General features: G+C 35.2%; 1 protein-coding gene across 3 annotated transcripts in view; it reads left to right on the forward strand.

Annotated features, from left to right (window-relative positions):
* Positions 1-19,809, forward strand: part of LOC124361801 (LIM domain only protein 3-like) — a 179,112-nt gene that overhangs the window by 50,471 nt on the left and 108,832 nt on the right. For 2 of the 3 annotated variants that reach the window (XM_046815785.1, XM_046815802.1), the window contains exons 1-2: positions 4,354-4,436; positions 16,592-16,624. In XM_046815785.1, coding sequence (XP_046671741.1) covers positions 4,409-4,436; positions 16,592-16,624 — 61 coding nt within the window. In that variant the 5' untranslated portion in view covers positions 4,354-4,408. Of the gene's footprint in view, positions 1-4,353; positions 4,437-16,591; positions 16,625-19,809 lie in introns of those variants that run through there. The other variant, XM_046815792.1, reaches the window with a different exon arrangement.

A 19,809-nucleotide genomic window follows, 5' to 3' on the forward strand; every position in this document is an offset into this window, starting at 1 on the left:
TAATTAATATCCCAAGTAAATAAGGTGAACTTGGAACAATGGGTGATTTTTATACTGTCAAGGATGAAAGCAACTATGTTATCAACTAAGATCTTATCCAAGCAAAGAAAACCGACGCATGTAAAACGTGTCAATTTACTCTACTGATTATATATTGACTAACTTATTCTATATTTAATTCATTTTATTTACAAAATTACACCCAAGAAAATTTATTTACGCATTTAAAATCTTTCTCCATTACAATACATATACTAAAGAATTAATACATAAGAGATAATTTGATATTCTGTACATTTGTAACAGTGACACTTTACTCAATTATTATGTGTTATCATTACATACAATTTTTAACAACCGACAACCTTAAGCTTTGATAAATATTGCACTCGGATATATAAGGAACTGTTTACATCTTTTTTAACAACACTGTATTTAGGTCCTTAACACTCAGACTATCACAGTGATTAAATAGTTACTGTGTAAAACATAACAGTTGTATAATGTTCTTTTAACTATTACTTCACCAAGTAATCTGTTTTTGTAATGTTGATACGTGAATGTAACAACGAAAACATACAGGACATCAGAACTGTCCCTGGCAAAACCTCCTTTTTGTCATATTTACAGAGATAAAGCCAGGAGCTGCCAGACTGCTGGGATGCTAAAGCGTGCAAGCGACGTTAAATGTGAACATTAATAATTAACACAAAAACAAAACGCTTGTGTCTCCAAGTGTTGTTTTACTCGTTAGCCATTTTGTCATTTAAATACAAAACTGCTCACGCCATTGTGGCCGGACCTTTTAATAATTCTCACCTGTCAATTGTGTCCAGGAATTCGTTAACAATACTTTCGGTGAAAATAGATTTCCAAATAAATCACAGCGGAAACAGCGAATAATACCCGGTTATTAACGGGCGAACGAGCTTTGTACATAAATTAAAGAAAGCCATTGTAACCGGGGCATAAATGAGGTACAAATAATTAAATAATTAAAGTTCCGCGTGCCCGCTTTTGACAGTTTTCAAATCACATGTAGCGAGCAGGCAGCGCCCCGTGCGGGGAGATCCGGCAACAAAGTGGATTTAATTATGTGCGTAGAACACAACTTTTGCCGCACAAAAACAAATATCATTAATTAGCTCGGAGTTGAGGTACCATTTTTCCACGCGTAGCGATGCCGTATTGCAGCTGATCGGCTGCCGGTGATGTCCATAATTACTACCTGTCATACACAGCACTCTCTACATACAAATGTGTAATTAATGTCCTCTGTTCACCCCTCCCTAATTAATCTCGCTAATTATTAACACGTTACTTGTAATTTTCCTTCAAGTTTCTAACTCTAGAACGTGCGGTTGAATTATGAACGAATGTCGAAGTCGGTTTTATCAAGGAGGGAAAGGTTATCACTAATCACTAGATCAGACATGACTGGTGAGTGCATTGTTCGGGTCTATTATACGTTTCCTTGAAAAACTCGTAAAATTGAAACTATGACTGAAGCCCCTCTTTGATCACTAAAAAGTCTGTGAGAAGATTTTATATAGAATACTATAATGTGTTGCCACTTAAAATTGTGGTTACGCGCTATCTAGAGAACAATTCAAAGAAACTATGTTTATAGAAAAATATTAAACATGTACATTAAGTACACTCTAACAATAATAATAAAGTCCAAAATTTAAAATTTAATTCATAAAAATTACGTTATTACCAAAAGACTAAAATAGATTAACTTACATCTCTAAACAGTTATTATAGTAGCGCTAGACGTGACGGGATTGGTCTAGCTTAACAGGACGATATTTCTGCCTGACGTGTATGAAAGGTCTGCCTATCTCTTTAAAGGCAAAAACCCCGCGTTCAAACATTCTAGTGAGTTTACCAGGCCTGGTGGAGACAGATGGAGCGCCACCTTATATGCCTAAATGTTTGATAATATGAATGAAATATTTCCACAAGGTTGGCCAAAACGAGGTGTATGGATAGTTTGGCCACCATATTAAGGAGACCTTTGAATAAAAATGCATAATTTAGAGTATATGAGAAAATATATTTTTAAGGACGGTTCGTTGTAACATGATAGAAACCTAAATGATTCAATATATCATTTAAATCTATGTTCAAATTAATTTTGTGCTGCATAATTATAATTTACTAAATAAATGCAAATATTTGTCTTGGGTTTGTAAATATATTTTATTAATAATTAGCTGAAACAATATCCTTTGTTTAAAAAACATACTTCGCAAACTAATGATTTAGGGATATGGCTTGTAATTCACGAGATTAGTCAGTTCCAGTTGTAACAAAATACGCCAAAATTGTCCTATAAAACAACGTATGTCACAGTGGTTCTGTTTCGTCGTTTTCATAAAATGCCTAAGTTTTAGATACTGCAAAATTCCACTTTAGTTCACGAGACATATGAAATTACTTAATTTAATTTGTGACTGATAACTTGCAGCACGTTTTAATCGGTTTGAAAAATAACGTGTTTGGTGGTAGTTTTATTTACACAATGTAGAACACATCGTTTATACTGAGTTTTTATCATTTTTATAAATTTTAAAATTCTTATATTATATATTCCAATGAATAAAATCTATTAATAGTTATTATGGTGTAGCAATGTTTTTACCTTGGAATACAATTAAATCAACAATTACTAAGTAAATTGTTAAATAAATATGCAACTAGAGAATCAATCTGAATTTTATATATTACATAATAACTGTGTACTATATTTATAACTGTTTTTCTCTACTATTCTTTCTATCCAGTTGATCAAAGTCGGGAGATTAGAAGAGAAATAACAATCTGAACGGAAGTTAAACTCGAGAAAGAGTTGGGAGAGACCCGTTAGGTAAGTTATCTCGATGGGCGACAGTAACTCTCTAAATGGGGGTAAATAACTCTTGTCTTAAACAACTACACTTGGGGATTATTGAAAAAGTTTGTACAATGTAAGAATTAATGGAAGCCGTTGTCGGGGCCGAGGGTTGGCCGGGTTATATATGGGCCGTATCGCGCTGATAAGGGCGCAAACAAACCCCTAAACAACGTTATCGACGTTCAGCGTGGCGGTGATGGCGGTGATGGCGAGCTGGAGCGGTCATTCTCGGCGATATTCAGCTGGACTCCTCAGAGTTTTGGTTTAATTGTACGGTGATTAGTATGTCTTAAGATTGTAAAATTGGTTCCTGGTTGATAATCATTAAAAAAAATTTAAATATAATTGCGGTAAAATTCCTATAAGATAATTTTTCTAAACACAAAAAAATAGAACAAAATTTCACGGGGAGCTTAGGGCTATCTTCATTCAGACATAACGAAGAACGGTTGAAGATTAAGTTATGAAGTTTTACAAACACACACACACACACACACACACACACACACACACACACACACACACACACACACACACACACACATGTACGTAAAATGTTATTTAAGATGACGTACTATTACAAAATATTCCTTAAATTATATTTAATTTATTTAAAAAGGAATTTTCTAAAGTTATTCGTAAATTATTTTTTAACCTAATGACATGCAATACTGTATATATATTTTTTTTCAGTCGTTTTTATTTAGGCCTGGTTATAAAACTCCTTCAATGTCTCCTTAGAATTGTCCTATAGTTCCTAAAAGAGAGGTTAAAATCTGTTCTTGTATTTTTATTGTTCGAGAAATGTTATTAAGAGACTACGATTTTAAAACAAAAATCACGTTAAGGACGTGTATAGTCTATTCGACCCTTCTTAAATATTAGGATATTCTAAAAAATTATACAAATCCTGTACTGAACAATGGAAAGTCAACTGCATATGGGGAATAAAATAGATATAAATTACTGTTGCAATACGTTTCGAGTTCAAGCTCAAGTTTTAACTTGGTGGATATCATTTTATCCTCTCACCGACACAATAAAAGTGCATCATTGACACCCCTCTGTTGAACATATGAGAAGTAGCACTTGTGAATGGTGTAGAGTGTAAAAATTCATAGGCAGGTGGATGCGTGTGTAGAGAAACACTTAAACAATCAAACTAATTGTATTGGCGACTGCAATAAGATCGCAAATGTATGGTAAACTTTATGGTAAAGCTTCGTTATGGTAAATAAATTGGTAAAAATCTCCTTGGTGTAACTTTTACATAGTATTTTCTCCGATGCATTATAGCGGCTAAAGACACTTCTCATATGTTTCTGATTAAAAATAACAAAACTTACCTATCCATAATTAAAACAATATTTACTGGACATGATTAAGTATGTAATATTGTGGTTTTGTTGTGTCCGTTTATCTTATCTCAAGTAGCAAAGGTCAGACGAGCGACACGGCAGTAGGCTTTGCACTCGGGTAAGATACTTGGTCTTCAGGTACTTGGACAACATGCGTACGAGTCGGATATTTTGGTTCGGTAAGTTGTTGTTTTTTCTTCTCATATATGCGCTGAATAGAATAGGTCTAAGATACGGATATGATATGTTAAGATATGGATTTAGTTGTTAAATATGGGTAGGATAGGTAAGATAGTTGAATAGTACATGCGGGCGGTAAAGGATAGGAAAGGTTTAGTTCAACTGAAAACATACAATAAGTAAAGAAAGTAAATGTGGTCGGCTTAATACAAAAGTACAGTACCTTTTCAGGTTGCGTCTGTCCTGTCACCAGGCGTTGTATTTAATTTTAATGATCTAGTTCACTATTTCAGATACTCGACGCCTTTGATATTTCCTGCCTGTGAAAACAATAAAACTTACCAAAAACAACACAGGAATTAAAAATAATGTTACTAACCAATAACACTGTAAGTCACTTTTTAGGCTGACATCGAGTATTGAAATAAACAAACATAAAACAATTGAACACAACTGAAAATATAATGAAAAAACACAATAAAAAAGCAGATTTATAATTTACAAGTGTTACTTACTTAGTAAATTGAATGTAGCATCTTAGTTTCATAAATACAAAACAGTTCTCCTAAAATAAATATACTATGTGTAAACGAAATTCCTAACTACAGTGTAAAAAGTTTCCAAGAACCATTTCATGCGAATTTAATTTTACTAACTAAAATATGGCATTTTGAAAAAGGAAAAACCGATTTTACATTAAAAAACAGAGTTATATGAGTATATAGACATATCAGAAACAAAACGACCTTAAACTACAAAACTGTAATAATTACGGAACATTGACAGATAATCACTTTCAGATTAATTTCAGACAAACATAACAGAACTAAAATAACAAAATCTGTCATTGACATTTTTTTTCATTTCATCTACAGAAATTCATCAAAATTTCCTTAAACATAATATTAAATTTGTAGTGCAAAGTATGTTAAATGAGGAAGTAATTTAAAATATTGTCATAACAGGCTATTTTCGCCTTCAAATATAAAATCAGCTTCGGTAAATATTGTAAAAATATAGGGTCATATTAAAAATAAAGTTTAATTAAGAATTCCTCAATTTTATTTTTACCAATAGCCCATTATAGCGTAAGTAAAGAGATTACAATCCCAATAAGTGGAAAGAACTACTCTGCTTCGGGGGTGAAGGGGCCCTATTGTTAGGACTGTAAGACATGCAAAACATATAAAAATGACGATGGTAATTTCGTTACATGCCTGACGGTTTCTATGAAACGAAAATGAACACAAAGTGTTCAAACAATCCCTCAGATAGAAAATAACGTGCTTAATGATCAGCAATAAAGTTTTGTTTTAATTCCATAGCAAATTATTTGACATGTAAAATACAAAACTTGGTCAAACATTACTTGATTCCAATGGTCATATCAGTGTTTCAAAACTGAACTGTGAGTAGATAGTCCTAATTGTACATATAAATATGAGTATAATTTATTTTGATTGTCATAATTTAAATGCTGTAAAATTATTTATATAAATAACACTCTTTATTCAAGCTATTGGAAAATACTTATATGTAATCCGAGAGCCAATTTGCGTTGCATATGGGCAGAATCTTATTAAAATCGACGGAGAAATTGTTCATAAAAATAAATTTACTGTTGGCTCTATATTTTGATTTTTTATGATACAATTTTCTCAGATGATATTTTTTCTAGCATGGCACTTAAAATGACCACTTGATACGTAAATAGTTATATCGCTGTCACACAACTAGATATGGAGATTCAATGTCACCACTTTGAAGGTCTGTGTATGTGGTTAGCAGATGCTGATTTATCATTTGTTCACGTGTCTTAACGGTTAGTTATGTATCAAGCTGAGATATTATCTGAGGAAAACTTATCGTTTCATTTTTAAAACCCTTTAGATACCCCCCTTCCATGTCGACCTCCACAGAAACTAGGGAAGCTGTCAATCAACCTCTTTCTTAAGGAAAGTGTTTCTATCGATTTCAAGTAAAACCAGGTTGTGTGACCATACTATACAAATTGGCTCTCGACTACTGGAACATGTACGAGCTTTGTTGTAATACACAGGAAAAAGAGCAATAGTCTTATTTCCTGAAGGAAGAAATAACTCGAGCTAATGTATTTTTAAATTTCAAATGAAAGACGAAAAATAAACCTAAATCCACCTCTTCATGTTTGGCCAGAATATCTCGAGTTGGAATTTTAACATTTATTCCTATATATTAATGCTATCTGGTTATTATACAATCTGGTGTATATACAAATTGTTGTTTCAATAAGAGTAATAATTGAAACATTATTTCAAGCTATCATTCACTCGAGTAGTTCACACTGCGTTTGCGTTGAAAAAGTGATCTGACTAACACGGACTTTCCGGTCGAGGTGAAAGGCTCGTAATTTATACGGGGACGGATTAAAGATTGCGCACGGAAGTGTGGAATCACGCGGCAAAAAATGAAAGTTAATTTTTTGCTCCACAGTGACAAAGGTTCCCTCGACAAAACGAAGCGGTAAAAATTAGATAAACCGGCGCAAACAAACGAATAAAACAATTTATGCCGAAATTGTTGTTTTACCAAATGAACACGAGCAGTTTTATGTCAATTAAATGACCAGGGATGGGGGGACGAGCGGGGCGGCGATGCGTGAGGTGTCCCATACATCAGGAGCGGTCACCCCGACCTCTAGCGGCCAAACTTGGCACCACACCGCTACAAATCGAGAGAACCCCCAATCGTGATCGTACAGGTAGTGGCGGTAAATAACTTAAACTCAGAGAGAACAAAATCACCGCCGAATAAACCGACTGTGAAGCGAACGCTTGAATCAACCTCCGCGATTTTTATCGCTGTTGCCGCAAACGTGAAATGGGCTGGATTTATTTATTTATTGCTGCTTTATATATGTGGGCTTTACATTTACACTCTTAAATATTGATTGTAATGTGTAAAAGGGGAAGGTTTGCTCTTAAACGAAATATGTAACTATTACTAATAAACATTTGCTTTGATCAAGAGTGATTCACTTGTAAATCTATACGTAGATAATTAATTTTCCAGTATTGAGACCACTACATGTTTTAAATGCTCGCAACCCAGACAGGCATTTTCGAGATAGGAAGTCAGAAAAGAAACTGGAATACCAAAGGTAAATAAAGTGTGTACCCTCGTTGAAGGTACCAAGTAGTGCAGCTACGCACATTGGCTCTTCTAACTCCCCTTACATTACTATGCAGATTACATTAATACACGTTAATCTGCAATACTGATAGCTCTGGAATTATCTTATGTTAACAGACATATTGGCATTTAGATAATACTGCATTGAAATTGATATAAGCAATGCTTGATTAATACACACACTTAGCTAAATTTTACTAAAACTTTGAGTAAAAACAAATTGAAATAGTTTTTCCGGCTCAGTTGCAAGGAATAGGTAGACTTTGTGACTGCTAAAATATTAATATGGTTTATTTTAGACATAATTCCATATTCATTTGTATAAAACAATTTTCTATGCCTATAAATAACGGATATCGTGATTTTTGTAATGTTTGAATGTCGGTGATTTTGGACTCTGGGGCTCATGTTCGGTGAAGTTATGCAGAAGTTTTCTGCAAGTGCTATGTTCCAGTTGTATTGGAACTATATGCCTTCTTGGTAACACAATTATGTATCATGATTATTTAACATGATTTAACTTAGGTTACATACAGTAGACACTTTTATTACAAGTGCAAGTGTATCAGGCCTTGATTTGAAATCGAATGCACAATTTAACACACATTTATTAATTAAACATTAATTAAATGCTTACCAAGTCAACTATTAATTCTACGAATTAACTTAACTTTATAAACTTAATTCAACTGACAGTATTATGGAGTAAATTTGAGGCAAGAGAGTTGATCTTGTCATTTTTTACCATCAACTGAGACAAAGTTACGTATAACTTATAAGGACTTGGGGCGCACAAAATATTGTCTGTGCGTGCAAACAGAAGTGGCTGTTGAAGATGTGAGGGTTGTATTATTGATATTGCTATTTGAAAGAACATTGGCTGTCTGATTTACATTTCGAGGGGTTGAATGGCTGGGCGGGGGGGAGCATAAACTGAGACAATGTCAGGGGCCAGGAAGTGGCCGCGGGGAGGGGGAGGGGGTCGCTGGACAGCAAACTTTCCATCTCACCGCAGTTTAAACGACGATTGTGGTTATACATTAATCATAGTGTGGCTCAGTATCTCGTGCATCGTGTAAGTTAGGTCTTCTATACAGTTTTATATGACTAGGATTGTTAACTTGTGTGCCGTTAACATTATTACACACCTTTACGATTTTGTGAGCTATCGGATCAATTTAGGGGATTCTTTTAACTGCAATAGCATTTTAATTGGCTGAGCTTTAGCAAAGCTCGTGGGGCTGGAAAAACTTCATTGCTGTCTGTCTGTTTGCCTGTCCACAAGATATCTCGAATACGAACTGACCTATAGACTTGAACTTTGACATTTAGCTTCATTTATATATGAGGAGCACTGAGTTCAACGATAGTATATGGGATTTGTTCAAACGTTAGCGAGTATTTTTACATTGGTCTTAAGATTGCCATGATGGCAACGAGAATAAATAAATGTGTAAGCAAACTCTATACGCCCATAAGAGATTTACTTAAACATGGACAAAACAACATATGAAGCCTAATCTATCCGGGCTCATACATCACTTTATAGAGCTTTGATGAGTAGAATTTTATTATTTAAACAATGATATGAAATTCAGTGTAATTTTAACAATCAAAACAAAAATGTTAAAAAATATTTTATATGTAGCCTTTAAACTTTCCATGAAACTATATTTCTAAAAGAATGAGTTCTATGATGCGTTATTTTTTTGTCAACTACGTCAATTATTGTGCTGTATAGTTATTGTTTCGACTAGTAAATGATTTTAGGATTATCACTTTTTTATGTAATTTTCTGTTCGTGAGGTACCTTGTTGATCATACTAAACGATTATAAGCACAAATGACGCAAAACCTGATAAATTTATGTTGTCCTCTCCGAAAATAGAACTCAAGACTTCTCGACGACACTATAACTATAGACAACGGTGGAGGTCAAATAAAATCATGTGTTATCCTTAATGCTCTAAGCAAATAGGTAGAACCGACTTGTAATATTTATTATAGGTAGATAAAAAGTCGAATCTTGTGTTACCTGTAAGAATTTAAACTGTCACTACTTTTATACCCATTAATTAACCAAACTCTATATAAAAAAGCTTTGGATTTTGTCTTTATTGTTAAGATCAACAATTATTATTTTAATAAACCATTGCATGCGAGTTAAGTGTAGCAAAATATCTACATGTTAAATTGAATCGATTTGCAGCCATCTCTTTACTCAAATATATTTTATAGCATTTTAGTCTTTTCATACAAAAATAAACAAACCAACTTACTCTTATATGTAAATGCGTACTTTCGTAACATCTGAAATTGATAACGAAGAAAGTACCAAAGAATCTAAATAAATAGCCCTCCTTGGAATCAAACATTTAGAAACATTAAAAAGAGCAATCCTTGTGTTGCCCATTGTCTTATGAACATGCCCAAAGGGAAACTTAAATACGTTTTTTACTCAATTGTTAATCACTTAATAAAGCACAAATCCACCCCGTGTTACATTTAAATATAACGAGATTTGATTATGTAACTTCAAATTCTGATAGACCGTATTTTGAGATATTTAAAATATGTTTACGTAATTTGTCATTTGTGTTTGGGGGAGGGGGTTGAGTTGTTTCAACTTACCATAGACTCCTTAGCCCGTGATAAAGTTAACATTGGTAAAAATTGGCTCTAACTTTTATCACGATTTTCTATAATAGATTGATATTAGGTTGTCAGAGTTGGAGAGTCGTCATCGACAATCGTGCAACAGACTCCCTGAGAGCTAACAGGGATCCTGTGGGACACCGCACTCTCTGGACACTCGCCTCTGTTACAAGAGTGCTGTTCTGTTTGTTTATATTTTCCCACTACTTCGCAAACAAAAATATTTTGTTTAATGTAAGTTGTATGAACAATAGATGTGAGATGTACATAAGAATGACACCTTGGCACCGTTACATTAATTTGCTAATTAACAGTAATCACCAAATCAGGAAATGAAAACTGATAGTGCCATTAAATGTATTTTTTGTTTTGCCGCTCATTTGTAGTAATTAAAGGGTTTTTTACAAGAATATAATAACAATAATAATGCATTCCAATCGTGAACATCAATCTGTCATCACTGCAAGAGAATAATTACGACGGATTTTGAGTACATAGCTTTTCGACATTGTCACTCATTTATGTAAATACAATCATTTGTTAAAACCTTTTTTTACTATTAAAAAACGGATATCAACTTCATGTCAGACAGAAAGAAGCCTCTCGTTATATCTTCTCCTGACGAATACTTGGTGTTCTGCAAAAAGTGTAGACTTTCAGCCGTCCAGCTATTTATGCAGGATCTACTGATGAATTATATATTTTAAATATTCGACGAATCCCTTTTGTGAGTTTTTCTTTTGTCTGTTTAATATATATTTTTGGATTAAGTATGTAATACATCTAAGGAAAGCAGATAAGAGTGTTCATGGCTGGTTTGATTAGAGGATTACCTGTCTGTGGATTTAAGAGAGAGAGGGATAACTTGGAAGAAAAACAACGGAACCTAATGATGAAATCGGCCCCAGGTTTCAAACAGTAGCAATAAGATAATTGTACAAACGGGCTGCTGTGAGAGAGTGAGAGAGAGGGGTGAGGTGTGGTGTGTGTGTGTGTGTGTGTGTGTGTGTGTGTGTGTGTGTGTGTGTGTGTGTGTGTGTGTCTGATTGCATGCATGAGTCTCTCGTACATTGCAGGAAGGGCCGAGCTTCTTGCGGTGTGTGGCAACCCCAGATAGAACTCGGATGGCATGGCCCACATAAATCACGGCTTAAATAAAATACATTGCGGGCTTAATGTAAAAACAGAGCCGGACTCAGTATGCAAACCGGCCAGGGGTGACCACCGAGGGGAGGAGGAGGGGGGACTTCTGTACGGTTCGGCCGTCACTTGCGACTCTTCCGGTCCGGTCCACAATAATTGCTCCAGCAGTACACTAGCCTGCATGCTACATTGAATATTTGACCCTCAACCCTCCCTCGCCCGCTACGCTTTACTCCGTCTCTCCCTCCCATCCCCTCACTTTCTGTTTGCATACCTAAACTGTTTGTTTTATTCAATTTGCATCACCTATATTTTTCTTCAGTGTCTAAAAATCATTTCAATTATAATTAACATGAATTACAGCATTTCTATCAATACTATGCTAATTAAAAGTGTACATTCGATAATTTCAAATCGAATATTCAGTAGTTGTTAAAATTTCGTAACGAAAATTTAGGCTTCTTTTTTTCACTTTTTCTATTAATCTATATATGATATAATCAAATTCCTATTTTTGAGCTCTGAGATGTATGAATTATATAATCAATGTAACAATATTAAAGAAACAAATGAGTAATAAAATATATTCTTTATGCCATTTATTATTTACGCTGAATGAAATACTGAAAACAAAATGTTAACAGTAATGTAATGAACTAAATGCGTAACATATTAGAAGTACCGGTAATAAAAAGAATAATCCTAGTTTTTATAACGTAGGGATTTTTACAGTTTGGATATATCACTTCAGATTCTTCCAGTTCTTCTTTTCATCTAAATTCTAATTCATTCTAAGCTATCCAAAACATTCTGTTTACGATACAATTACGGGCCATATTCTATCTAAATAATAACAAAATCTAATATGCCTAGTATCTTATTGAGTTGTGATTTGAAGTAGCTGCCCTCAAAACTTAAGCATTTTTATTATCAACTTAAATAATAAAACCAATAATGCAAACCAAAAAAACAGCTGTTTCATTGTGAGAACAAAGTTCGGAGATATTCACTTTTTTCGAATAGCTGATACTTAAAATTTTTGATCCTTCCGACCCTTAGAGCGAGCTACGAAAATTTTAACGACCGAAAAACATCCCTCGAGATATCGAGTAACTGAATAAAATTCTGAAGAGCCTGATCACAAATGCCTGATGAAGGCATGCATTTGTTACAAAAAAGGTGGAGTTCTAATACCAGCTGACCATTACGGCCCGTTATCTTTATAGCGATGACATTTGGCTAGGATAGTTTCACTGATACCGCCGTCAAACCTATTCTCATTAGCCGTTAACAATGTTCAATAATATATTAAATTGTTTTAGCATTAAAAAGCTGTATTGAAAAAAGCTTATGATTTGGAGACAGCGGACAGAGTTTGGCCCTTTAAAGATATATGTTTTAATACGTTTTGTAGTTTTATTTAACTTAGTCATATATCCTTATTGATTACATTAACATTTAATAAATAAAATAATTTCAGCTAAACTATTATTTTTTTGTAGATTGCATGGATATTCTGATGGTAGTTTAAAATTTATTCCGTTAATAGTGTAAGGCATTTTAACCGTTTATCATGATAACTTCAAACATTAAAACTATTTATAAACCAGCATACCTAATGTTATCACCACAAGAAGGACAGAAGGTGGTCGCGGACGGTGGCGTGATCTGGCGGCGGATTTGCAAGGTAAGCCTGTGACTAACGGACGAGGGGACGGTCTGACGTCACAGATATCCCCGTCCCTTTGTTAATCGCTTCCTATGAATAAATTAGCCGGACTATCAGGGGATCTGCGCGCCGGTCATCCGTCACCTGATAAACCCGCTCGCCTAGCGGCGACTGATAACGCTGACCACTCTGCCACTATTTACCGCCCAAATACCGTATAACTCCTACTCACCCTCACTTCACAGGGGTGCTTTCTTATCATCACAAGATTGGATTTTACGTTTTTGTCGCTGCTTCTATGATGCAAATCTGACTGTCCCCAAAATTACTAATACTAATTGTACAGTGTTTCGATTAGTAATGAATTTTAGAGTTATCGCTTAAACTCAGTAATAACATTACTTGAAGATAGAATTGATGTAAATTAGTATAATACTAAAATTATAATGTCTAAATATACTTTAGTATATACAGTGAAGTGAGTGTAGGTGACTTTAGGAACGTTTTAAGACGTTGGTCGTTACATGATAGTAAATTACGGATATAACAGATAATAAATAATAGGAAAGGAAATTAATGATACCTAAACTTTGTTTTGTCAAAGAGCACTATGCTGAAAGTCTGCAACGGAATGCGAAACAGTTCCTATGAGTATGCGATGACCGAATTCGTATATTAAATTGCATGGTAATCATTTAAGACCGGGGGTTGGGGACTTCAGCTCTGAAGTCGGAGTCCAATGTTTACAGAGCATCATTGATGTAATATGATGGACCCCTAAAATAAGACTGAAAAGTGCGTATTTAACAGTTACACAATAATGAGTTCATACCAATTGCCTAAAGTAAACAAGGGTATAAACAGAAGGAAGGGAACAACCAAAGTCCGTATCTTAGTGCACCACAAAAGTTACTGGTGAATACAACTATGTAATCGATAGTATTGGGTGTGTTACCAAGCCGCAGTTTACCGTTCCACTGATGTCACCGTTACTGTCACCTCATCAGCTGTTATCTGAGACGACTCAGTGACCGCCGACAAAGCCACCTTATCTCTACATGTTCCGCTCCATTGCCCACATCCCTCCGCTCCTCCCCGCGCGCATATTCACACCCTTATCACCGTAAATCCCTTTACTCCACTTCCGCCATTTATCCCCCGGCTCTTTCATCCACCGACATCCTCCCCGATTCAACCCGTGCCGCTCCAGCGTGTTTTCCAGCGCCAAATTTCTTCATGGGATGCAACATTAAGATTTAGATAAAACTTGTGTTATTACTGTTCAAATAAGACAAAGCGGTGAATATAATTTTAATTTCTTTACTGTAGAGTTAAAAACGTGTACCGGTATTTATCAGTATTTCCACAGTGACTAACATGTCATTGAGTTTTATATTTATATAATTATACTAGAAAATTAATATGAAACATTTCTTCATCACACGACTACTATATTCAGGTGGCTTCTCAGAAAAGGGTCAAGAATCCTTATACGCTTTGTCTATAAATAAGAAAAGTTTATAATATATCCAATATAAATATAACTAGTAATGTGTCTTATGTTAAGATTGATGTTACTTTAAAGATTACTATACAAATTCACTAAATTGGTATAATTACTCATGCCTCATGCCATTACTCGGTACATGAAGCCTTATGTGGAGTTCATTTTATGTTATATACGACCATTAATGTAGTCAAATATAAAAGGTTCGTTTCTGAGTCTAGAAATTTGCTAGGTTGTCATTGTCCAGGCTTATTAATAAGCGTTAATATGAGTGGTTTGCCTTGCCATCTGGAAGTGTTGGTTGCTTTGAGGTTGTGACCATTCATATTAATCTAGGGATTTGTTTGATATTTATGGAGTTTCTCAGGTAGCTTTATATGTTCTTAATGGATGATTGTCACTGATCTAAAAATATAGGTACTGACGATGCTCTACGGAGTTTCTCATTTAACTCTTTGTAAGCTCAAATTGTTAGATCACTTTTGCATAAACTTTCTGTTATGACACTATAAAGAGGCGTGGGTGGTCACATTTCTAAGTTTGTGACATACCGTTTCGTTCAGGTTGAGATATTGAAGTCTCTTCAGCTGCAAGGATGTACATACAAGAAAGGGTTTAGGCGAGGAAGAGATTCTGGCAGCAGCTAAAACCCAGAGTTACACAGGGTCCACGGCCGAGGGAGGGGAGAGGGAGAGGTTGTCGGAACCAGAAGGGTTGTCAGCCGCGGAGCGCTCCACCGGAAAACCGATAGCCAGGACAAAGGAAGCTCCACACACTAATTGAATGGCATGTCACATCTCGATTGATTCGAAATCGATACCGAACTCAGCGGCGATATCTTTGTCCGCGATAATGGCAGCTTAATGACGTCGCGTAAACGGGCGATAACACCGCGCCGAGTGCCCATCGCCGTGTTGTTGATTAAAACATACCGTCGCCGCAAATTGGCGGTTCTTCTCTTTACGTGCGGCATTTCCTCTATTGTGGCGGTTGAATGTTGCGATTTCTAAGTTTGTGACATACCGTTTCGTTCAGGTTGAGATATTGAAGTCTCTTCAGCTGCAAGGATGTACATACAAGAAAGGGTTTAGGCGAGGAAGAGATTCTGGCAGCAGCTAAAACCCAGAGTTACACAGGGTCCACGGCCGAGGGAGGGGAGAGGGAGAGGTTGTCGGAACCAGAAGGGTTGTCAGCCGCGGAGCGCTCCACCGGAACACCGATAGCCAGGACAAAGGAAGCTCCACACACTAATTGAATGGCATGTCACATCTCGATTGATTCGAAATCGATACCGAACTCAGCGGCGATATCTTTGTCCGCGATAATGGCAGCTTAATGACGTCGCGTAAACGGGCGATAACACCGCGCCGAGTGCCCATCGCCGTGTTGTTGATTAAAACATACCGTCGCCGCAAATTGGCGGTTCTTCTCTTTACGTGCGGCATTTCCTCTATTGTGGCGGTTGAATGTTGCGATTTAGCAGAGAATGGGCTTCATTGACTGTAGCTTTCGGTAAAAGCGCTGTTGAAATCAAATGAAAATTGTTTTTTTATTTAACCTCACATTGAATGTCAGAGAAAAAAGTTATAATGACATATATCAATCTGTAACTACTTTAACGTTAGTAAATAACAGTTACATAATGTTTTAAAAATTGCAATGTTAGTAACTTAATAAATATAATAATTATAAACACACAAAATAATGTCATCCATTCGTCCATCTGTTACTCTTGCATGCTCAGTGTCAAGTATACGAAGTACTAACATCTAAGTTGTTCTGTTCACACCAAGTATAATCATTCCATAATCGTTCATGTAGCGGATCCTTTAAACCTTTAAACAAATCCTCCAGTCCCACACACAACTCACACATCTTTACAATCTTTACACACAACAACTTTGGTAACATTTCTAGACACCATAACATTTAACAATAGCATATTGTATGCCTGCGGTAATTTAACAATCACAACCTATTTCAATGTTTTGAAACTCTTTCTGTTGCAGGGATGACGAGGCAAGCCGCCACCGGTGACGGAGGTAAGAGAACTATGTTTGTACAACTAGTTTTTATACGAATCATTCCACATTAATTCTTTGCGAGTTCAAAACGAATATTGGTGTATTGTTATCTCCAAATTAGGCATTTAACTAGCCCCGATATCGGTTTTGATGTACAGAACCTGCAGTCGACCAATATCCGCATATCGACAAAGCAGTCTAAATTGGTTTCCCAAATAAGGTGACCAGATTTTTAAAAGGAGAACATTAAAGCAAAAAGGAGGAACACACCACTGAATCTAACAACAGATCTCATGCCACTGCGTTATGCGTACTCTGCGATAATTTTTCATGCCTTATCTTCTGGCCTTGGGAAGTCAGAAGAATGTTATGGTGCCACTGTTTTCATACATTTAAGCGTTTGCAAATAGCACAACTTTTACATAATTTTCTTAAAGCCATTTTAGGATAAACGTTACAAAGGAGGACAGGACCTCCTAAAGCCGGACGTCTGTTCACCCTGTTCCCAAGGAAGCTTCCGTTTCATATTAGTGGAATTTATTAGGAATAAAAATAGTCATAATAGCATAAAATTTCAAGCTCGAGTTAAAAATTTGTTTTAAAAATCACACTATTACAATGAATATTAACCAATTGTAGCATAGTGGAAAAGTTAATTTCTATTCCAAATTAATAATTCGTTCAACCTGTGAGCAAAGTGGCATTTTGTTCGGCAATTCAAAATCATTAAAAATGTTACTCGAGGCAACAAAATCAAATCATCATCGAATGTTATAAAACATATACATTTTATGATGATCATTTTTATTTTTGAAACAAATTATTAATAGTCATTCAATTTTAATTTACCAATGATAATTTATTATCATAATCGAACAAATATGAATCTGTAAAACTTCGAAGGCTACAATTTATTATATTGATCATTAAATAGATTTGAACACCATGAAAACACTAGGTTATGAGCACTTGTCAGGCTTAGTGCTAAATAAAACTGGACACGGTGTTTTAAGTACTGGTATTTGCACTCTTCTTCAAGTCACAAACCATTAAATACAAATTAAGCACAAACGTGTCACTAAAACCATAAACATTATAAAATTTTTCAAAAGGTGTATAGAGGGGTTAAGTTATATTTTACAAAAATAACATACATACTGTTCCTTCAAGATCGCTCGCAGTCAACCAGAAGAGTGGGTGGGCGGGGTGAGAGGGGAGGTCCGCGTTAAATATGCACCACCTTGCGAATCTCTTCAGCATTCTTGCCCGCTTGAGTGTTGTTATAGAGTTATTAATTAGCGACAGTGTCCCGGCAGGCCGCGCAGAGCCGCTCAGTTCCCACTTGGGTTAATGAAGACATTACCCTCCCCCTCCCCATTTTACCGACATTCTTTACCCTCGCTTTAACTGAACTTCGTTATCTCTTAATCAAAAGATTTACTGAATGCACCACACGTTTATTCTATATTCTGAATTATTTCTGCTAATACGGATGAGGGATATTATGGACAACGTATTCAAATTAAAGGGATTTACAAATAAATATAGTCGATGACACTATAAAATACGTATGATGTTAAATATAGTATTTTTTACGTCCTATTTGGTGACTTCAATGGTAATTTTAACAGTATAAAATAATTTTCCATCCGATGCATAAAATAATGCTGGTAGATGAGTTGATTACATGCAGCCTAATACAATTGTAGTAACACATCAAATTTGTATTTTATTCAGATAAAAATGCTTTTAACTATGTAAAATGAATTGTAAACAGTGAATTATTCTTGGAAGTTGATCAATAAGCTGGACATTCCATGGCCCTGTTTGCCTGTTCTTTTTATTGAATTGGCTACAGATTCTCGTCACTGCAAAAAAAGGTAATATCAATAACGCTCACTGTATAGCCAATTCCTTAATTTGGTGTATTTTAATGACAAACATGAACATTGATGCCTTACATTAAAGCGTGGTTGTTTCTAACGTATTTTAAGTTTATAATGTTCATTACCTTGACTTTTAACGAGTAAAAAACTCCATATGTAAGATAAAACTGTTTTTGTTTGGATTATTATTGCTAGAAAAACCCCAATATTGTTTGTAATTTTCGATTCTAAAAATTTTCCATGAACTCGTTTTTACTGAACTTTGGGTCTAGTTTTCCACAAAATTAGACGGGATTGTGTACGTCACCATTTACGAAGCAAGTAGAGAGAAATTTCAAAAATATATTTAATAAAGAGGAAGAAATTTGAGACAAAGTGGACGGACATAATAGTACTTCTAAAAAATATTTATTATTGAATTATTTTATTTTAACTACCTGTAAAAAACTATGTGTAATTTATGTTGGATTGAAATTCAAGAGCTTCAGTCAATTATACTATCGTTTCACTGATATAATAGTTTTTAATATTATTAGTATTATAATAACTTTGTTTTACACGTTTTTTTGTTGATACAATGCTGATCTCCTTAAGTCGTAGTCGTAGTTTGAGCTTGTGACCAGATCATACAACAAACTTTACACAGGGCAACAAAACACATCTGTTAAAGGAACCCCAACAACTCTATGAAAACTGCAATCAAATCCTGAATCGTAAAATCTGGTAAATAAAGAAACGGGAGCGAACGCACATCGGATTAAGCTGATATCAAATTCTATTTTTCCTGTGTCAATTATGGAACGCACTCCAAGAGGCGTGGCTTTGGGGAAGGAAGCCGGTGGATTTTTTCGAGCCAGTAAATATTATATAAAAATCTCATCCTTTCTGCGGCGTTTTTGTTGTGGTCGCGGGTAAAACCGTTGCCGCTGTATGAATTGTTAAGTCTCCCACCTACAGTGGGCATTACATAATTCAGGGAAAAAACGACCGGAAAAGTGACGCGAAACAACAAAAACAAGTGGACAAAAAGCGGACTTGCTTATCCGTGCCTTCATTTGCATGCCCATGTTAATTGTAGCTCTGCCTCTACAAAAAGGAGCCATTTAGTTACCCCCGAGAATAAATAATACCCTGTACACATACAAACTTAATTAATTTGTTCAGAGGAACAACTCGCCGTCGTTTACATCTATTATTATTCTGGTACAGAATTTCGTTTACAGCTGTTACTTTTTATTCCACTGTTACTCGCGCGACAACAGGCGGCTAGGCGAGAGCTCAGCTCGACATTCATTTGAGTTTACGAATAAGTTTAAA

Source organism: Homalodisca vitripennis, chromosome 1 (assembly GCF_021130785.1).
Source record: "Homalodisca vitripennis isolate AUS2020 chromosome 1, UT_GWSS_2.1, whole genome shotgun sequence".
Classification (NCBI taxonomy): Eukaryota; Metazoa; Arthropoda; class Insecta; order Hemiptera; family Cicadellidae; genus Homalodisca; species Homalodisca vitripennis.